The sequence below is a fragment of the Thalia democratica genome, chromosome 4 (genome assembly GCF_965202585.1).
Source record: "Thalia democratica chromosome 4, ktThaDemo2.hap1.1, whole genome shotgun sequence".
Classification (NCBI taxonomy): domain Eukaryota; kingdom Metazoa; phylum Chordata; class Thaliacea; order Salpida; family Salpidae; genus Thalia; species Thalia democratica.
In genome coordinates this window covers 28,936,300-28,952,682 of record NC_139168.1, presented here as the reverse complement: position 1 = coordinate 28,952,682, position 16,383 = coordinate 28,936,300, and the positions used below count along the sequence as shown (strand labels likewise).

Here is a 16,383-nt window from a genome sequence, read left to right as displayed (position 1 = left end):
TGTATAGAGTAAACCATGTGGATAGAACATTATTTTACTATATTTTGATTAACAGCACTATCAAGCACAGGCTTATTTAAACTTTAGTTTAGTAAACCAAGTTGAATTAGCTAGCTTTATTTTATAATGCATATTATACGTAATTAGTTAAAAACTTAATGAAGAAAGTAAATTATTTTAAAGCCCAATAAACTTCTATTTTAGCTTTTTAAGAAAGCTGTTTAAGTATTTTGTGTGAAGTCGAATCGACTTAAATCCTTCCCAAACTTGACAATCAAAACTGAACAAACACAAAACTAAATATCTGTTCTAGTCCTTGTTTGCTGTTAAGTGTTTTTCTAAGGTATAAATAAGTAATTTAACACAATGATAATTACAGATTTTAAAAATGTACTACCTTAAAGCAAAATCTTTAAAAATAAAGTTAATGTTTTAGTATCGCCGTGTTAAACTGATCAAAACTAAAATTTGACAAGCTTTCTGTATAAATACTCTCTTTAGTTGAAAATGTAAACTATTAAAGCAGGTGAAAGCTTTATAAACACTATTATTTATAGAGTATAAATAAGATCCTAAACTTTTGTTGAAAATAAGCACAGCAAGTCTAAGACATATACATTTAATACTTTGTAACTTAAAACAAAAATAAATAAATATTTTTGTTTAAGTTCTGTTTCAAAAAAAAGTAAAAACCTATATTTTCTTAATCTGAAAGCTTAATTCAGGTAACAATAAATTGTAATTTGTATTCAAGATACTTAAAAATCTTTTTATCAGCGGTTTGCGATTTAAAATAAATTCTTAATTAGTTGTTATAATAACTTATATATAAACCTAGTTTAAATTTTTTGTTTCACATATCTTTAATCAAAATGCCAAAAAGTCTACTTGAAACAGCTTAAGTTGATAAACTGAATCAAAACAAAAACTTTCAACAGTTTATATAGTTTAATTGAGAGTGCTTGTTTAAGTTTTTATATACTGTTTTTAGAGTTAAAGAAATCTTATTTATCTATTAAACTTATTAAAAAACACCGAAACTTAATTTAGTAAAGTTAGTTTTTCATTAAACTTACTCGATGTAAGACTAGTTGTACTGTTTTGTACTAATCTTACTAAATCTTATATCATTACGCAGATTTTTTATCTTGTCTATGTGTTTCAGGTTAAACTATTAGATGAAGCCTTTAAAAATATTTTTGGACAAAATAACCAATAACTGTATGAATTTTTCAACAGATGTTATTTTATATTTATATCTTCATTTTGAGTTGATTAACTTCCTCCGTTGAATTTGTTTTCACCACATATTAAAAGTTATAAGTTTTTATATAAATATACATGCTCTTCTTAAAAATGGCTTCATTATAAACTTTTGTCATACCTTTGAAAAATAAATTACCAATTTAATTTCAAAAATAGTCCAATCAATTTTAGATTTGAAAAGGAGGTTTAGTTTTTTTGTTACTAAAATAAAACTTACAAGAAGCTTTCTTCTGAATTTCAAATCAATTTTTTAACAATGTAAATGGTTTACTGAAGTTTACAATTTGACTGTTTGTTTATTTAAAGATTTGAAGTGATTTTAAAATAAAAAATTAGTTGTACAACTAAGCAGCTTATGACTAAAAATTACTATTAATAATGTTAATTCAAAACAAGTATTCAGCTTTTTAAGAACGAAAATCTGTAACAAAAATTTAACAAAATTAAAAAACAACATAACAAAAAATTTTTTACACAAGTGTACAAAAGGAATCAAAGTCTTTCATAGTTTTTTAAATATAATTATTAAACAACAACAGTAGCGTCAATGTATTTAAAGTGAAATATAAAAACGAAAATTTGTATATAAATCAACGTTGAACAAAATACTTTAATATTTTTTCTTTATTTTAGAACTTTTTAGAATTTTTTTTAAACAAACAGTGTATGTATTTGACAAAAAACCATGACTAGATGTTTTTACAAGTTACAATTTAAAAAGTTTCAAGTCAAAAATTACATTTAAAATAAAACAAGTTTACACAACTAATCATAAATGTTGAAAGTTTTAACTGAAATTATAATAGTCTCAAACTAGGTATAAATTGTTACAAATTACAAGAAAAGTAGTGGTTATTTAACATTAAAAAAATAACTTGTTTGCTTAAATCTTTTTTCTGTTCTTGATGAAAAATTTGCAAATATTTGTTTTAACAATGAGCTAGTGAACTTAATAATGTATGTAATTTATTTAAAACAAGATGAACTTAGTACCATGGCTTAATAAGTAATTTAATTTTGTTAAAAACGAAATGGTAAACTCAGACTTAAGAAACAAAATAAAAAAAATTTAGTAGATGTAAAGATTTCAAGAGAACCAAAAATTAAGTAAATAATTTTTCTTTATTAGTAAATACATAAATGAAACATCAGTAGCTTTTATTTTTGTTTTTAAAATTGTTAAAGATACATAAATGTTTTAAAGGAATTTAAAAATATTGTAACATTACTAACTGTCAAACAAACCGCCGTAATAAAAAAAATATTCATTATATCAATTCCAACTCATATTTTTTCATCCCCTCTCTCGTCCAAATCGCACTGCTGGTAGCTCAGAACACTTTCGCCCTGCTTCTCGCAACAAAACACCCTTTTGAGGGGGTTCACCTGTCCTGATCCAAACTTCTCGCACTCTTCGATCGTCTCCGGCATCTTGGTGCCGACTGTCTCTGGTAGAAGGAGGCTCAGGACTCCTGAAAAAAAAGAGAAAATAATGGTTGATGAATCAAAGAGCTTTGGTATAATTTTAGAGCATGTATTTTTTAATGCAAAAAACTGTTTTTTTTTAAGATTATTCGTTTACAAACTCAGTCCGGTTTTCTCTTTGTCGATATTTTTGAAATTTTCTAAACAAAATGGTAATTAATGATAAAAATATTTTTTAAACAAACATGTTGCAAATCTATAGTTTTCTACATTAAGCTTGAAAGTTCATGAAAAACTGTTTGTTTAACATTGTACAACCTGCATAAAACCGTATAAACACTTTACTAAACTTTAAAAGTGCTTTATTTAAAAATAAATATTACCTGCCACCATTGATATCCCGCCAAACACGACGTAGGGAAGTGGGGCGCTCAAATCTCCCAACATCGCGATAAACGGGGCCAAAATTCCCCCAATACGAGCCATGCTGCTGCAAGTTCCTATGCCCACGTTCCTGTGAAAATCATGGCATTTTCTTTCTTTTTTGCTAATGTTTGGAAACTAAAGTTTTGTTTGACTAGGCCGTTTTAAGTTTTGCCAATGTTTTGTAAACAAAAGAACGCTTGTGTATACTTGTTTTTTATGCATCACGTATGATAGTAGTTTTAAGCTTTAAGCTGGCTAAAATATTTTGAAATATTTCAAGTCCTATATAACCATTTGATATTGTTACAACTATCTTTTTTTGCCTACAAGACATATGCATATGTATTTCAACTTAATAAATGAATATTTATATACAGTTACTCGTACGCTTTTTCTTACAAATAATAACCTATAACAACACCAGCTACTTATGCTATACTTAACAGTCTGTGTATGCGCATTTAAACAGTTTAAACACAGTAACCTTATTGAACGCAACAAACTCCAGAACAAAGTGAGAGTGATGCTTTTTGTTTACCTTATACTAAACTACATTATAAGCATCAAAATTTGACGTTTTACATATCCTTTCTTGATAGACAAAAAAAAACACAAATGTGTTTGTACACATTGTTACCTGATGGGTGTCGCGTACAATTCAGACGCGTATATGTAAGCTGAGGCGAACGCCGAAGAACCTCCAAACTTTCCGATGAGCGACAAACATATGTTCAACGCTTTCTGATCTACAATTGTTTATGAGGTTAAATTACGTTTGATAACAATGAGTAACATACAAATCACTGCAAGTTAACTATTAGTAAGACTTTTTAATTTTACGAACAAAATTTTTAAATGTATGAATAAAAATGGTATATTTTAACAAATTTTCTTCAGAAACGTACATAAAACGAAGATAAAATTTCAATAAAGCCCTAAATAAAACAGCAAAAAAAGCAATAAAGAATTTTCTCGTTTTGTGTACGTCTTTACGAAAACTTTTTGAACTTTTTTTTAAATCAATTGTTCAAACAATATTGATTTTATCACACTTTATTCCCCGCTCACCTTTCTTGACGGCCTGCATGCAGATGCACGACACGCCGGCGATCCAGTAAGCCAGCGACAGCGTGGGCCTCCTGCCCCACCGGTCCATCAGGAGTATGGAGCCCACGCAGGCCGGAACCTCGATGAAGCCGGACAGCATCAGGTTTATGTACGGGTCGCCGCCCAGGTCCGAGGCGTTCATCGTCAGTCCGTAGTACACGATGGAAGCCGTCAGCCTGCGGGGAAATATCGTCGAAAAAATTTAAATATATTTATTTTTTCGTATTATCGTTTCCCACAAACGTTATAAACATCTGTAAGAATGATAACTAATGGGGTTCGTCGATTGAAAATTGCATCGTTGGCTCTATGAAAAAATATATAAATAGTTACTGTTTTATAGGACACGATGCAGGCCGTCAGCTTGGGTGGAGAGTTAACGTTGAAAGTGTATGATTAAAATATGAATAATAGTATCAGGCTGGTTGCAATGAATAAAAAAACTAAAGTTGTTTAAAATTCGTTAATCAATGAAGTTTGTTGATTTAAAAAGACCACATTAGCTCTTTGAAATAGCGTGTTGATAAGTCTTGTGTTTGCTATAATGTGTTCCGCTTGTTCTTGTTTATAGTTTAAGTATTTATGAGGCCGAACAACCATAATGTTACGTGAAATATTTTGCTTTGAAACATTTAATACACAAATATTTAATTAGGTGTTTTAATATGTTTTCGAAAGATTACTTAAAAAAAACTATTTCTACATTTGCACACTCATTGTGAGTTTTTATTAAGACTAGGTTTCATTAGTTCTAATGATTTATAAGCTTCATCTGTGTGAGTAAAACTAAATTTTTTATAAAATTATTTCTTTACAACTCATTAACATAACGAGAAAGTACTTTAGTGTTACTACTTATCGTTACATTATCATATATATTTATAGTTAGCCTGTGAGACTGTTGGTCACCGTTAGTTATGAATTAAATGCTAAAGTCTTAAAACGTAGTAGTGGAAATATAAAATTCCTTACTACTTTAACTATTCTGTTTCATCCCGTCTTTACTACAGTTTTTGAATTAGTTCAGAAATACTGCTTAAAAACTAATTTTAAAGTTACTAGAATCCAAACAAAAAATAATCTTTTAGTTAAGCTAATCTAATAAGCTTTACAAAAAACACAACAGTTTTTTTTTTCCTAAATGAACTTATTTAATGTTAATAGGAGATTCTATAACTGTAAGCTACCGAAATGTTTTTAACGCAATAGTTTTAAGACTTTAAAATCTTAAACATAACTCAAACAAAAACTAAGCCAGTATTAATGCTTTAATCTACTTCAATGATACTCACCAACAATAGAAGAGTATCAGAGATTTTCTTCTGATACTTTTTGTCTTCAATAAATCCCTCATCCCATATTCGTTTTTCGAAGCTTTCTCAACTGAATCTTTTCTGTTTTATTGTCTATTTTTAATTGAATATTAAAATTATTATCAAAACTACTTTAATTTACTATAACTGTAATATTTTTAAAAAAATAGTTGAATCATTAAATACTCGTCTTAAGCTAGTTTATTCATTTAAGTTTATAGCTTAAAACTTTTAAACATAAAGATATTTTGTAATTGTTTCCGCAAAACATTAAAAATTATGATACCTTTTTATACACTTTATTTCCACATTAGACTAAGCTCAGGTAATTATCAGCACAAAACATTTAAAACTTTATTAAACAATTAATCAAATTCAATTACTAACTCGAAAAACATTTTTCATAAGTGCAAACAAACTTGATGCTGTAGATACCATTAAAAAGTTTTAAAGTAAAAAAAAAATTTTTATTTAGTAAAAATATTCACTTAAATGTTTGAAAAACGTTACTGATTTATTCAAGTTAAAGAAATTTCTGGTCTGAAAACAACTTTAATAAAAAAATACAGGTTTAATTTACAAGTTCAGTAAAACTGGTACGAATCAAATCATATTTAAAGCATATCAATTGTTGTGCAAAACCTTTAATTTATTTTATGAATCTGAGTTTTAACTAATTGTTTTCAAAATGCCTCGTCACAGTCAGTTCAAATTAACACGAAAGATTTTAGGTACCCAAAAATACAAAACATAATATTAAATATAAATAAAATAAACAAACACAACAGTTTTGGAGTAAACAAAAATAAATAAATAAAATTTGTTAAAATAGGTAAATAAAATAAACAAACACGACGGTTTTGAGGTCGTCCTCAACAATTTCCTGCAATTTGTTCGCCTCATGAAGATTCTTCCTGTCGCTTATTCCCTCCGTGATCTTCATCACGACCTCGTTGGCTTGCTTGTACTTCTTCATCGACAGCAACCACCTAGGCGACTCCAGCATTAACCTTTAAAAAATGTTTGTTATTTTAAGTAGTAATAAATGTATTTCTTGTGTGAGTGTTTTAATAAAGAATAAGTAATAAGAAAAAATTTAATGCAGTTATATTAAGCACATTTATACATCTCCCCCCAGGCTTTATCTACAAAATTGATAGACGATAAAATACCTATTCGTTAAAATTCGAATACAAGTTATTAAGTAGAGTGAGGACATCGATAAGCTACACCCCTTGAACTAAAACAAAAGTGCGAATCGTACGTGAAACCCCGTACTTTACTAATACAACACAAAACTATTATTATTGTTAACGTTTTTTTTTAATTGTTAGCATTGCTTTACGACTAAGCTACTGCAAAAAAACTAACTTGTAAAGAAGCCATAAGTAGACAGCTGTTGCATATTTTAAGCATAAAATTTGTCACAAAATAAATATTTTTGTAAATATCAGTAAGTACTTGAAAAAAACCAGTGGTAAAACACACTATTTAACATTTCTAACTGTTAGTCAGCAATAAAACTTTACAATCAATTACAACAACAATAGATTTAGCTAATAATAACCAACAATTTTTGATCAATTTTAATAGTAAAAAAAATATTTATTAAAATTACTTAATGTATTGTTAACAAAAATTCAATAGTAACTTGAAAAAAAAACAACTTTTTATCTGATAAAGTAGTTAAAAAAAACAAACCAGTAATAGGACACACAAAATAATATTGCTGCTTATTAGTCGGCGCTAAAAACTTAATTATTAACTAAAACAAAAATAGACTAAATTAAAACAACCAGCAAATACTTAACAATTTTTTAAAATTAAAACAAACCAGTGATAGGACACACAGGTGAACAGGGGTAAGGCGATGGCAAGTTGCAGGTCCCTCCAGTCCCTCAAAAAGTACCCGAACAGAGACAGCATGCAGAAGCCCAGGGCGAACGTGGACTGGGCCGCCTGACCCACGATGACTCGGTACTGGGGCGGAACCAGCTCCGTTGCTATGGGAACGGTTTGTAGGTTGTTACGTATATTGTTGAAAAGTATTAAAATATGAATATACTATTAGTATGCGTTATTGTTTTTCACAAACGTTAAAACATATTTTCACTGTTTTTAACCTGAAACGTACTACAAACTACTAAAAACAAAAGCAAGTTTTTCAACTAAAATAAACAAAAGTTTTGACTTGTTTAATTTGATTAATAAAATACTTAAAGGTTTATAAAAATATTTCAAGTATCTTATTTATATATTGATTAAATTATGGTTGTTTATATTTTTATTGCTGAATAAACATTAGATACTTTTTTAAAGTTTTTTTCAAGTTAAACTTGTTGTTTAAAAAAAATTTTACTGTATAAAAGTATTGTTACTGACTATGTATTGTATTTGAGTACTGTATGGTTTTAACATAAAAAAGTTATATTTTCACATCAACAAACGTAGGTAAGCGTGCTTGAATTCTACAGTTTAAAGTAAAAACTTTTGATTCTGGTTACAACTTTTGTTCACAATAGCACGAATTTTTCTTAGGCTAATTTGATTGCGAGTTGTTAAGGAACATTTTTAAAAAAATGTTAACGTTTTATGTAAGTTTTTTAAATAACTAAGTTGTTAGTTATAAATCATATACTAAGTATTACTGTTCTTTGATTTAAAAAAAAAGTACTTGAAAGATTATTTTCTACGCTAATTTTAGTTTTTATAAAAACATTTTATTTGTGTAAGCATTTTTTCAAACAAGTATGTAGATCAAAAAAAAACCTAAGCTTTTTAATTTCAGTAGCTTAGTTTTAAACTTGTATAAACTTTGGCCAATGTTTCATACAGCTTCATAAGGTTTGAAATACATTGCTGTGTAAATATGTCTAGCAGTAAAACACTTGTTTGCCTTTGGATTTTTATCGTTTTGCTTTATTTACATTTTCAATATGCATATTGCATATTTATAGTTGTTTAAAGCCCTTTGTAATTGATAAATACAAAAAGTAAAAATGTGGTACTTTTACTTAAAACGCTTTAAAAACTAAACTTTTTATTACTAATGCTTAATAAAATACAAAATGCATATTAATACAATATAGCTTTAGTTGTGGTATATACTTAAACAAAATGAAACAATTTTACAATACGCTTCTTTGTATACGTGTAAAACGATAGAAAACTCTTAATTGTTTATAAATAAAAAGTAAAACCTTTATTATACACAACGTTTTTAGTAAGAGATAAAGTGCTAGTTTTAGTTAATTGTCATCAAAAGAAATTTGTAAAGACTTGAAATAACTGAACTGTAGAACATAGTTTTTAAAAAAGCTATAAAAGTATAAGATTTTATTTAAATACGTTGTATAACTATAAGCAGTCATACAGACAAAGTCAAGAATTTCTTGGCAATAAAGTTATTCTACTACGTGACTTTAAAGCTGTACAGTGTATAGTTTTATTCCAATGTTTAGTAACTACTTTCAACAAGAGCAATTTTTTACAGATGAATAACTAAATATATAAATCTCCGGTTTTACAGTTTTTAACGTTGAAACTAAAATTGTCTAAAAAATCAAAGTTTTGGTAAAAAGCACAACAATAAGTATAAGTAAAGCAATGGCAGTGAACACTTTGTTGTGCAATGTTAGAAGAAAAGTTATTTTCGCGTAGAACTTAAAGTCAATCAGAAAAAAGAAATCATTAATAAACAACCAAGTCGATTGCAGGTCACTGAAACTAGTGGTGCAAAATAAAACTTTGGACTGTAGCTATATGTTGCTGCTGAAAATAAATTATGTTAAATAGTTTAATTTTTTTCGCAACAAAATATACAAATATACCTTTGAGTGTTAGAAACTTTATATTTTTATGAAATATGCTGCTTTATGAAATGTTTTTATAGTTTAGGTTCAAATTTAATCCAAATTTTATATAATTTATACAAACATATTTAATATTTTGTAGTTTCGTTCTAGAAAATTAAAATTAAACTTTTTTTATATAAAGAAAAACAAAAGTAGAATATTTATACTTTTACCAAACTTTCTACTTAATTTAGCGCAAAAATACTTAAGGTGTACATTTCAACAAAAAAAAATGGTTTTACTTTCAAATAAAACAACATTCGGTATCCAAAAACAATAACATAATGATTTTTATATCCAAAACAAGAGAAAAAGAGCAAATTGAAAGAATCTCAATGTAACTCAGTATGTAAAGTTGCGGTTCCAAATGTAAATCAATACGAGCTGCTTGCTTTAAACTTCTGAGCTTTAAAACTTAAACGGCGCATTTAAATCTTTCCCGAAACTCAATATGCTTATAATCGATATGCAGAGCTTAGCAAAAAGCATAAAAAAATATTGCAACAACTCTGAACAAATTGGATTTGGCGTCGTTTTTACAAACAGGGGAACTTCCGAAAAAGTATAAGAAGAAGAACGAGTTTTGTGAATAAAGTAGTAGCTTTGGAGTTGTTTAAGTTTTGCATCATCTTGTGGGAAATGATGTTTAAATAAAAAAAAGTTGACGCTATTCAAAAATACACATTTTGAATATTACAAGTTTTCATTAAAGAGTCTGTTAAAAAGTTAGGATGTTATCCATTAAACACCTTTAACTGTAGATTTTTTTATGTATTAATACATCGGAAACGGCGCCAAAGCATATTTGTTACAGCATTAAACTTCTTAAGCTGTTTTTCTCGCTATTTTTCCATGCTTTGTACCATGAAAAATATAAAGTTTGTAACACCTAATTGTTATTTTAGCTCATACTTAAACTTTTTTTTTCAAAAGATAATTTAGCAAAGTTGTATGTACTCATTTTTAAAGTTTACTTACAGATGACAGTTTTAGAGATAACTTTGATAATTTAAAAATATATATAATATATTAACGAATAATACGTTTAATTCGAGCATTTTTACTGACCCTACTTAAATGTTACACAAACATTAATCGATTGAAAACACATCAAAACTTATCTCAAAACAGCTGTTCTTCACAATACTTGTACAATTAAACAACTAAAGAAAAACGGATTAACAGTTTGAAAATTACAGTAACCTCTCGCTTATTTACGCACATTGTGTCCACAGAAAAAGTGCGTAAAGATATGAGAAATCGTAAAGATATGAGAGGTATTAAATATACTTAATATAATGGCTGTTTTTGATATTGTTTCTAGTTAAAAGCAGACTGAGGTCTTTCCTACTTTTAACAATTTGTTTACTTAATTTATAAATATGAAAACAAAAGATAAAACTATACATTTAAATTAAAAAGGATTTAATTTTATATAAAATAATACTTGTAGAAAAATTTGACTAATTTTAATAATAAGTAGATTTTGTCTGGATCTTTACTTATTGGATACTTAACATTTATATTCTATTTTACTTAGCAAATTGCTGTGCAAAGAAAGTGTTACAGAAGAAGTACTTAAACTAAAAAAACGTCAAATGAAAATTAGTGATATGTTGCCTAAAAAAAATAATTGAGATTTCTTCGAAGTGTAACCTCTAAATTATTAAGTATCACTGCTACTTTTTGCTAAGAAGTTTCATTAAATTTATTTTTTAGATGTTTATTTATATATAGGGCAAGAGTACTGTATTATTTATTTGTAAAACAAACTCTCATTGTTTCATTATTTAAGATAGTCATATGTATTTCAGAATTTTAATTTAATCTCTTATTGCTAACAAAATTTCTGATATACTGAGGTATAACTAAATGTTTATCAATTAGTCAAAGAACATAAATTTACAAAGTATAAAAATATAGAGAGGTGAGTTAGTACTTAAAAACATATTTTACATTAAAAATATACAATAAACCTAATTCTTGCAATTATAAAGAAAACTAAAATTTAATTGTTTGAATTTTTTAGAATTTCAAAACGCGTAACTAAACGAGAGTGCGTAACGTCACGAGTGCGTAAAGATGCGAGAGGTTACTGTACTTATTTTTTTCAAATGAAGCTTAAACGCTGATTATTTTACGGTTTACAAACATAACTGTAGTTAATTTTCCCAAAAAGGTTAACAAAAATTACTTGATATGTGTCTTTATTTACGCTTAATTATTTAATTTTTGGTGTAGTGTCTTAAACGTTTTAATCAACTTTGCTTCATTAAGTACATTATTTTTCAGAATTCTTTTAGTGACGATTCGAGTCATTTTACAGTCTTAAATAAGAGAACAATCAACAACCAGCACCAATTTATAAGCAACCTTTTGTAAACGAATAAATAAATAAACTTTTATTAAAAACAAAACACTTAGGTTAGTTTTGTTTAACTGTTTTAAAATTATTGAACATGTTAAGTTTGATTAATTTTAATTAGCACTGTACACAGTAACTAAAGTATAAACTAACAAAACCTAGCATTCACTGCAGTCCGCATGTTCTTGACTAAAGCTTTTGCTTTGTTGAAAGTACTAGCAAAATACTTTTATTTTAACCAAAAATCTTATTATTAAAAAGCTAAACACCTTCATTTAGGTCGATGTTCTTAATTTGGCAAATACAAGGTGATATGTGATTCTAAAAAAATAAAGTTGAGGAAAGCCGTCTGAAGCTGTAAACATTGGGTTACTTCCCCAACACAAGAAACAAAGCAACGAACCGAGGACGTAGGCGGAGGAAAAGGGCGGGAACACGGTGAAACCGATGATGGTTCTGGCGCAGAGGAACAGGTAGAAGTTGGTGATGAACTTGTTGATGACGGACACCACTGCTGCTATCACGGTCGACAGGATTATCGCGAACTTCCTTCCGTGGCTTTGACAAAAATTTTGCTTTGTGTTTTTTCATGTTTTGTTATTTGTTTAAATAAATGCCTTTTGATTTGTCTTAAAAGAACATTTTACTTTAGTTGCTGTGGTGCCATTGCAACTTTTATAGCTCACGAGATGATTAAGCAAATATTGTTTGTGTTTAGTTTAAAGTACATCCGTTATTCAGGCATTAGATCTCTGTTTACTAATTAATTTTTTCTACAATAAAAAGGAGAAACTTAAAAACATTTCTCGAATTCTAAAAGCTTCATATTTATTAAAAGCTAAAACCTTAATTTTTTTTAAACTTTATGTTGTTTTTAATTAAAAACTTTTATCAAAAGTTAACTGCAAGAAAATGTTCTAAAAAATTTAACTCTTCCCTATAATGGGATGTTTCATATATTGTTTTATGTTACACATATAATCGATACAACTACTTAAAAAACAATTGCTTATTAAAGTTCCAGAATATTTGTTTTACATAAACTTTGTACGAAAATCGTTTAAAGTTTTTCAAATCTGAATCTTACTAAAACATTTTATCTTTGTTTTATTTTTACATTTTAAGCGTCTGTTCCCATTTTCATGCTGATAACTTTTTAAGTTTGCGCAACTTAAGTCCGTGGTTTTCAATATCGATAAGGCATTTTGTTTATAAACAAAACACAAAAATCTTGTTTAAAGCAAAACATACGCTCTCTAAATGCAAGCTTCTATTAAAGTTGTAAATTAGAAAAAAATGACGATACTTTTATAAGTACATTTGAAAATTTTTCAAAAAGGTTATATTTAAATACCAATAAAAATAGAAAAAATAATAATTCTGAGCCTTCTACAAAAAGATGAACTTATCTCCTTGATGTGAGATACCTTAAAAAAAACAAGTACATTTATTGGCTGAGAGCTTGTATCGTTACAAACAATTGTGACGTCATACCCGTCCGACACGGCGCCCCAGAAGCTGGCGCCCATCGCCACTCCTCCCATGAAGAACGCTTGGCTGAACTTCCTCTTGTACTCCCCTCCGCACACCAGCAAGAAGTCGGAGGCGATCGTGGAAGAGTAGGTGGGGTCGTCGAACACCAGGTGGCCGCATTTCGTCGTTGGCGGGGAGAGGGGTTGCGTCGAGTTCGACCACCAGTAGCTGTTGTTTGGGTTTGTTTGAAAACAGTATATAATAAAATTATAAACTAAATGTTAAATATTACAAACTATTTCAAATTTTCTGTTGCGTTTTTTATCGTTTGATATGCGTTAAATTTAAAAAAATCGTTTTAAAAGTTTCTTAGATTATTATTTTTTTGTTTAACTCATACCAAGTGACAAACCCAACGACTACTTGTGTTACTTTAGTTTTTTATTTCTATTTATTTTTATACATATTTAAGTTATAACTTTTCTCAACAGTTCGTTTAACGCACATCAAATAATAAAAAACCCAACGAAAAATTGAGTGTTTACTTTTTAAAATTATTTTTTCTACATTTTTTAATACGTGAAGATTCCTTGAACTAATATTTTCAAAACAAAAGGTAAAAACAAAATGAGAAATTGAAAGCATTTCTTTTTGACTAAATTGTGTGAAATATATTTTATTTGGCTACCTGTTATTACATACAATTATATTTAGTTTAAAAATTTATATCCTAACTAGGTATTCACAATTGATATGAAACATTAAACGAGTTTTTTTTTTATGATTTTTTTTTTTCATACTATGTTCTACTTATTTTTAAAAATTTCAAGTATATTTAAAGCAAATTAGAAAAATAAAGTTTTTTATTTCTTTTAAAAAGATTATATATAAATGTAAAATAAGTAATTTATTTATTTTTATAACTTCTCGAGTTCTATATAAATCAGTAACAAATATGTAGTTTTTTTAATCTGAATCAAAGATGCAAACAGCATTAGTAAAACAAACAGGTTTGTTTAAGCTTTTACTAATGTTTCAATAAGTTTGACTAATGGAAAAGTAATTTTAAAGATGTTTTAATGAGCTTTTTAAATTCAGTAAACAAAGTGAATGTTTTAAATCTTTAAAAGGGTTAAACTGAAATTAGTATGAGCAAACAATAATTACTAAAGGTTTTACTACTTTCGTCTTGAATGCTTGAAAAAACAGTACTTGAAACGTTAACAACAAGCTAAATTTAGAAAAAAAAAAACTAAGCAGCTTTAAAAACGTAAAATAAGTTTAACATTTTGTTATTCAGTCACATACCTGCACTGTTCTTGTTGTGATGTCATATTTAATTTCGCCACGTCATAAACCTCGCATTGCGTAATCTGACCGCTTTTCTCCTCCTCTGCAAGAAACTTTTTGTCCTGCGCATCACCCCACGTTTCGTTGCACATCTGCCAGCATTTAATAAAAACATCAAACTTGCAGAAATTACAAAAAAGAATATTCATATTTTGTGTTTGTACATTTTTTTTGATAAAAGCTTTGCTTTTAATTCTAATTGAATATTTTGTCCTTTGGTTATAGTTTTCATGTAACCGCTTTTAAGTAAGTATGAAAAGTGTTTGTTTTTTTTGGTTTTTTTTTTGTTGATTTTTTAAAACTACTTTCAATTTTTTTTTGCCTTTAACAAACAAACTCAAACTAAAACACAAGCTAAACAACAGCACCCTAACAACAGGTGACCCAGCAACACAAACAAACAACAACACTTCATTCCACTGACACTTTCAAGCTGTTCCCTGCCATCGTACACGCACTCGTACTCCATCTCGGCCGCGATGAACACGTTGCTCCCCATGTGCATGGCGGCCAGGAAGCCGGGGACCATCAGCAGGCAGATCTGCATCAGCTGGAACGACCCCACCCGGTCGACTTCCTTCAGCAGCTTGTCGAACTCTATCATTGTACAAAGCTGTAGATCTGTTCGTTTAGTTTGTTACAATTTCAAAATAGAATTCAATCGGTGTGTGGGGTTTTAAATTGATCTGTTACTGTTTTGTTGTGAGGTGTCGTGGTGTGTTTGTCGAACTCTATCGTTACGCAAGGCTGAAAGCGTGTTTAGTTTTTTTTTTGTTTAAATGTGGAAAATGTACTTTGTTGAGCTCTATTGTTATATAAGGCTGTAAGTGATTTTGGTTTATTTTCTTCAACTTGTTGTAGTGTGTTTTTTCGGGACTTTTTATTGTACCAGGTTGTAATTTTATTTATTATTATTTTGTTACAATATGTTTTGAAAATACATTTTAAGATTATTTCTCATTTTTATTAGCTTCTAGTACTTGCAAAGAAAAATAAAATATAGCCGAAAATACATTTTAAAAAAGTTCAAAAGTCGTTATCGAGTAATTAAACTAACACTTAATAACTGTAGCTACAACATAGACTCTATTGTTCTGTGTTGAAACGTAAACAGGTTAATATATAAATGTTTTTCAGACTCGGAAATACAAACTAGGTTTGTGTATATAAATGAAGTCGTTTCAAAAAACATAACATTTTTAGGTGATAGTTTTACCTTTTTTTTTAAGTTTTAGTGTTGTCAAAAGTTTTTGAAATTCTTTTGTTATTTTATATAAAATTATTTAGCAAACTTTTAAAGATTATAAGCAGTATTTGTTTTGTTTTTTTATTTTGAAGATTATAACAATGTGTTCCAAAATATAACAATTTATTAAGACAAAGTAAAAAACTAAAGTTTTAACTGCACATTCTCAGTAAAACAAAGTTCTGCTAAAAACAAAACTTTTAGTGTACTGCTGCTTATTATTTTCAAGTTACATATACTTTATATCGTTTAAGTATACTTTAAACGATAACAAAAAACTAAACCACTAGAATCTATTTTCTTGAGCTGGAAAACAAAAAAGTTTTTTTTGTTACAATTTCTGAGCACTTATAATTAAACTAAGTTATTTGCAAAACTAGATCAGTACTAACATTTTGACTATGCTTTAGCAAATCAGCACTTAAACACGTTTGTGCACTTAAACACGTTACAATTTTGGAGTTTGTGTTCTAATTATAAACACTTCTATCTCTGGGTCAGCAAAAGTTGCGAAACAAACCCGCTAAAATTGAAGTGTTGTCTCTGTAATAAGTTATT

At 28.1% G+C, this 16,383-nt stretch overlaps 1 protein-coding gene across 2 annotated transcripts; it reads right to left on the bottom strand.

Moving 5' to 3' along the window:
• Window positions 1-2,259: 2,259 nt before the first annotated feature.
• Window positions 2,260-16,346, bottom strand: LOC145833787 (organic cation transporter protein-like). 2 transcript variants are annotated; one of them, XM_082940968.1, is made up of 12 exons: window positions 16,218-16,346; window positions 15,004-15,200; window positions 14,538-14,671; window positions 13,251-13,457; window positions 12,160-12,314; window positions 7,372-7,540; window positions 6,389-6,547; window positions 5,517-5,618; window positions 4,186-4,400; window positions 3,755-3,863; window positions 3,075-3,205; window positions 2,260-2,738 (listed from the first exon to the last, which is right to left on the bottom strand). In XM_082940968.1, exons 2-12 carry the CDS (start codon window positions 15,181-15,183, stop codon window positions 2,551-2,553), a joined length of 1,749 nt encoding a protein of 582 aa, XP_082797094.1. In that variant the 5' UTR covers window positions 15,184-15,200; window positions 16,218-16,346; the 3' UTR covers window positions 2,260-2,550. The 2 variants fall into 2 exon arrangements, with proteins under 2 accessions (XP_082797094.1, XP_082797095.1); XM_082940969.1 differs by lacking the exon at window positions 16,218-16,346 and adding an exon at window positions 15,273-15,381.
• Between the last annotated feature and the right edge of the window lie 37 nt (window positions 16,347-16,383).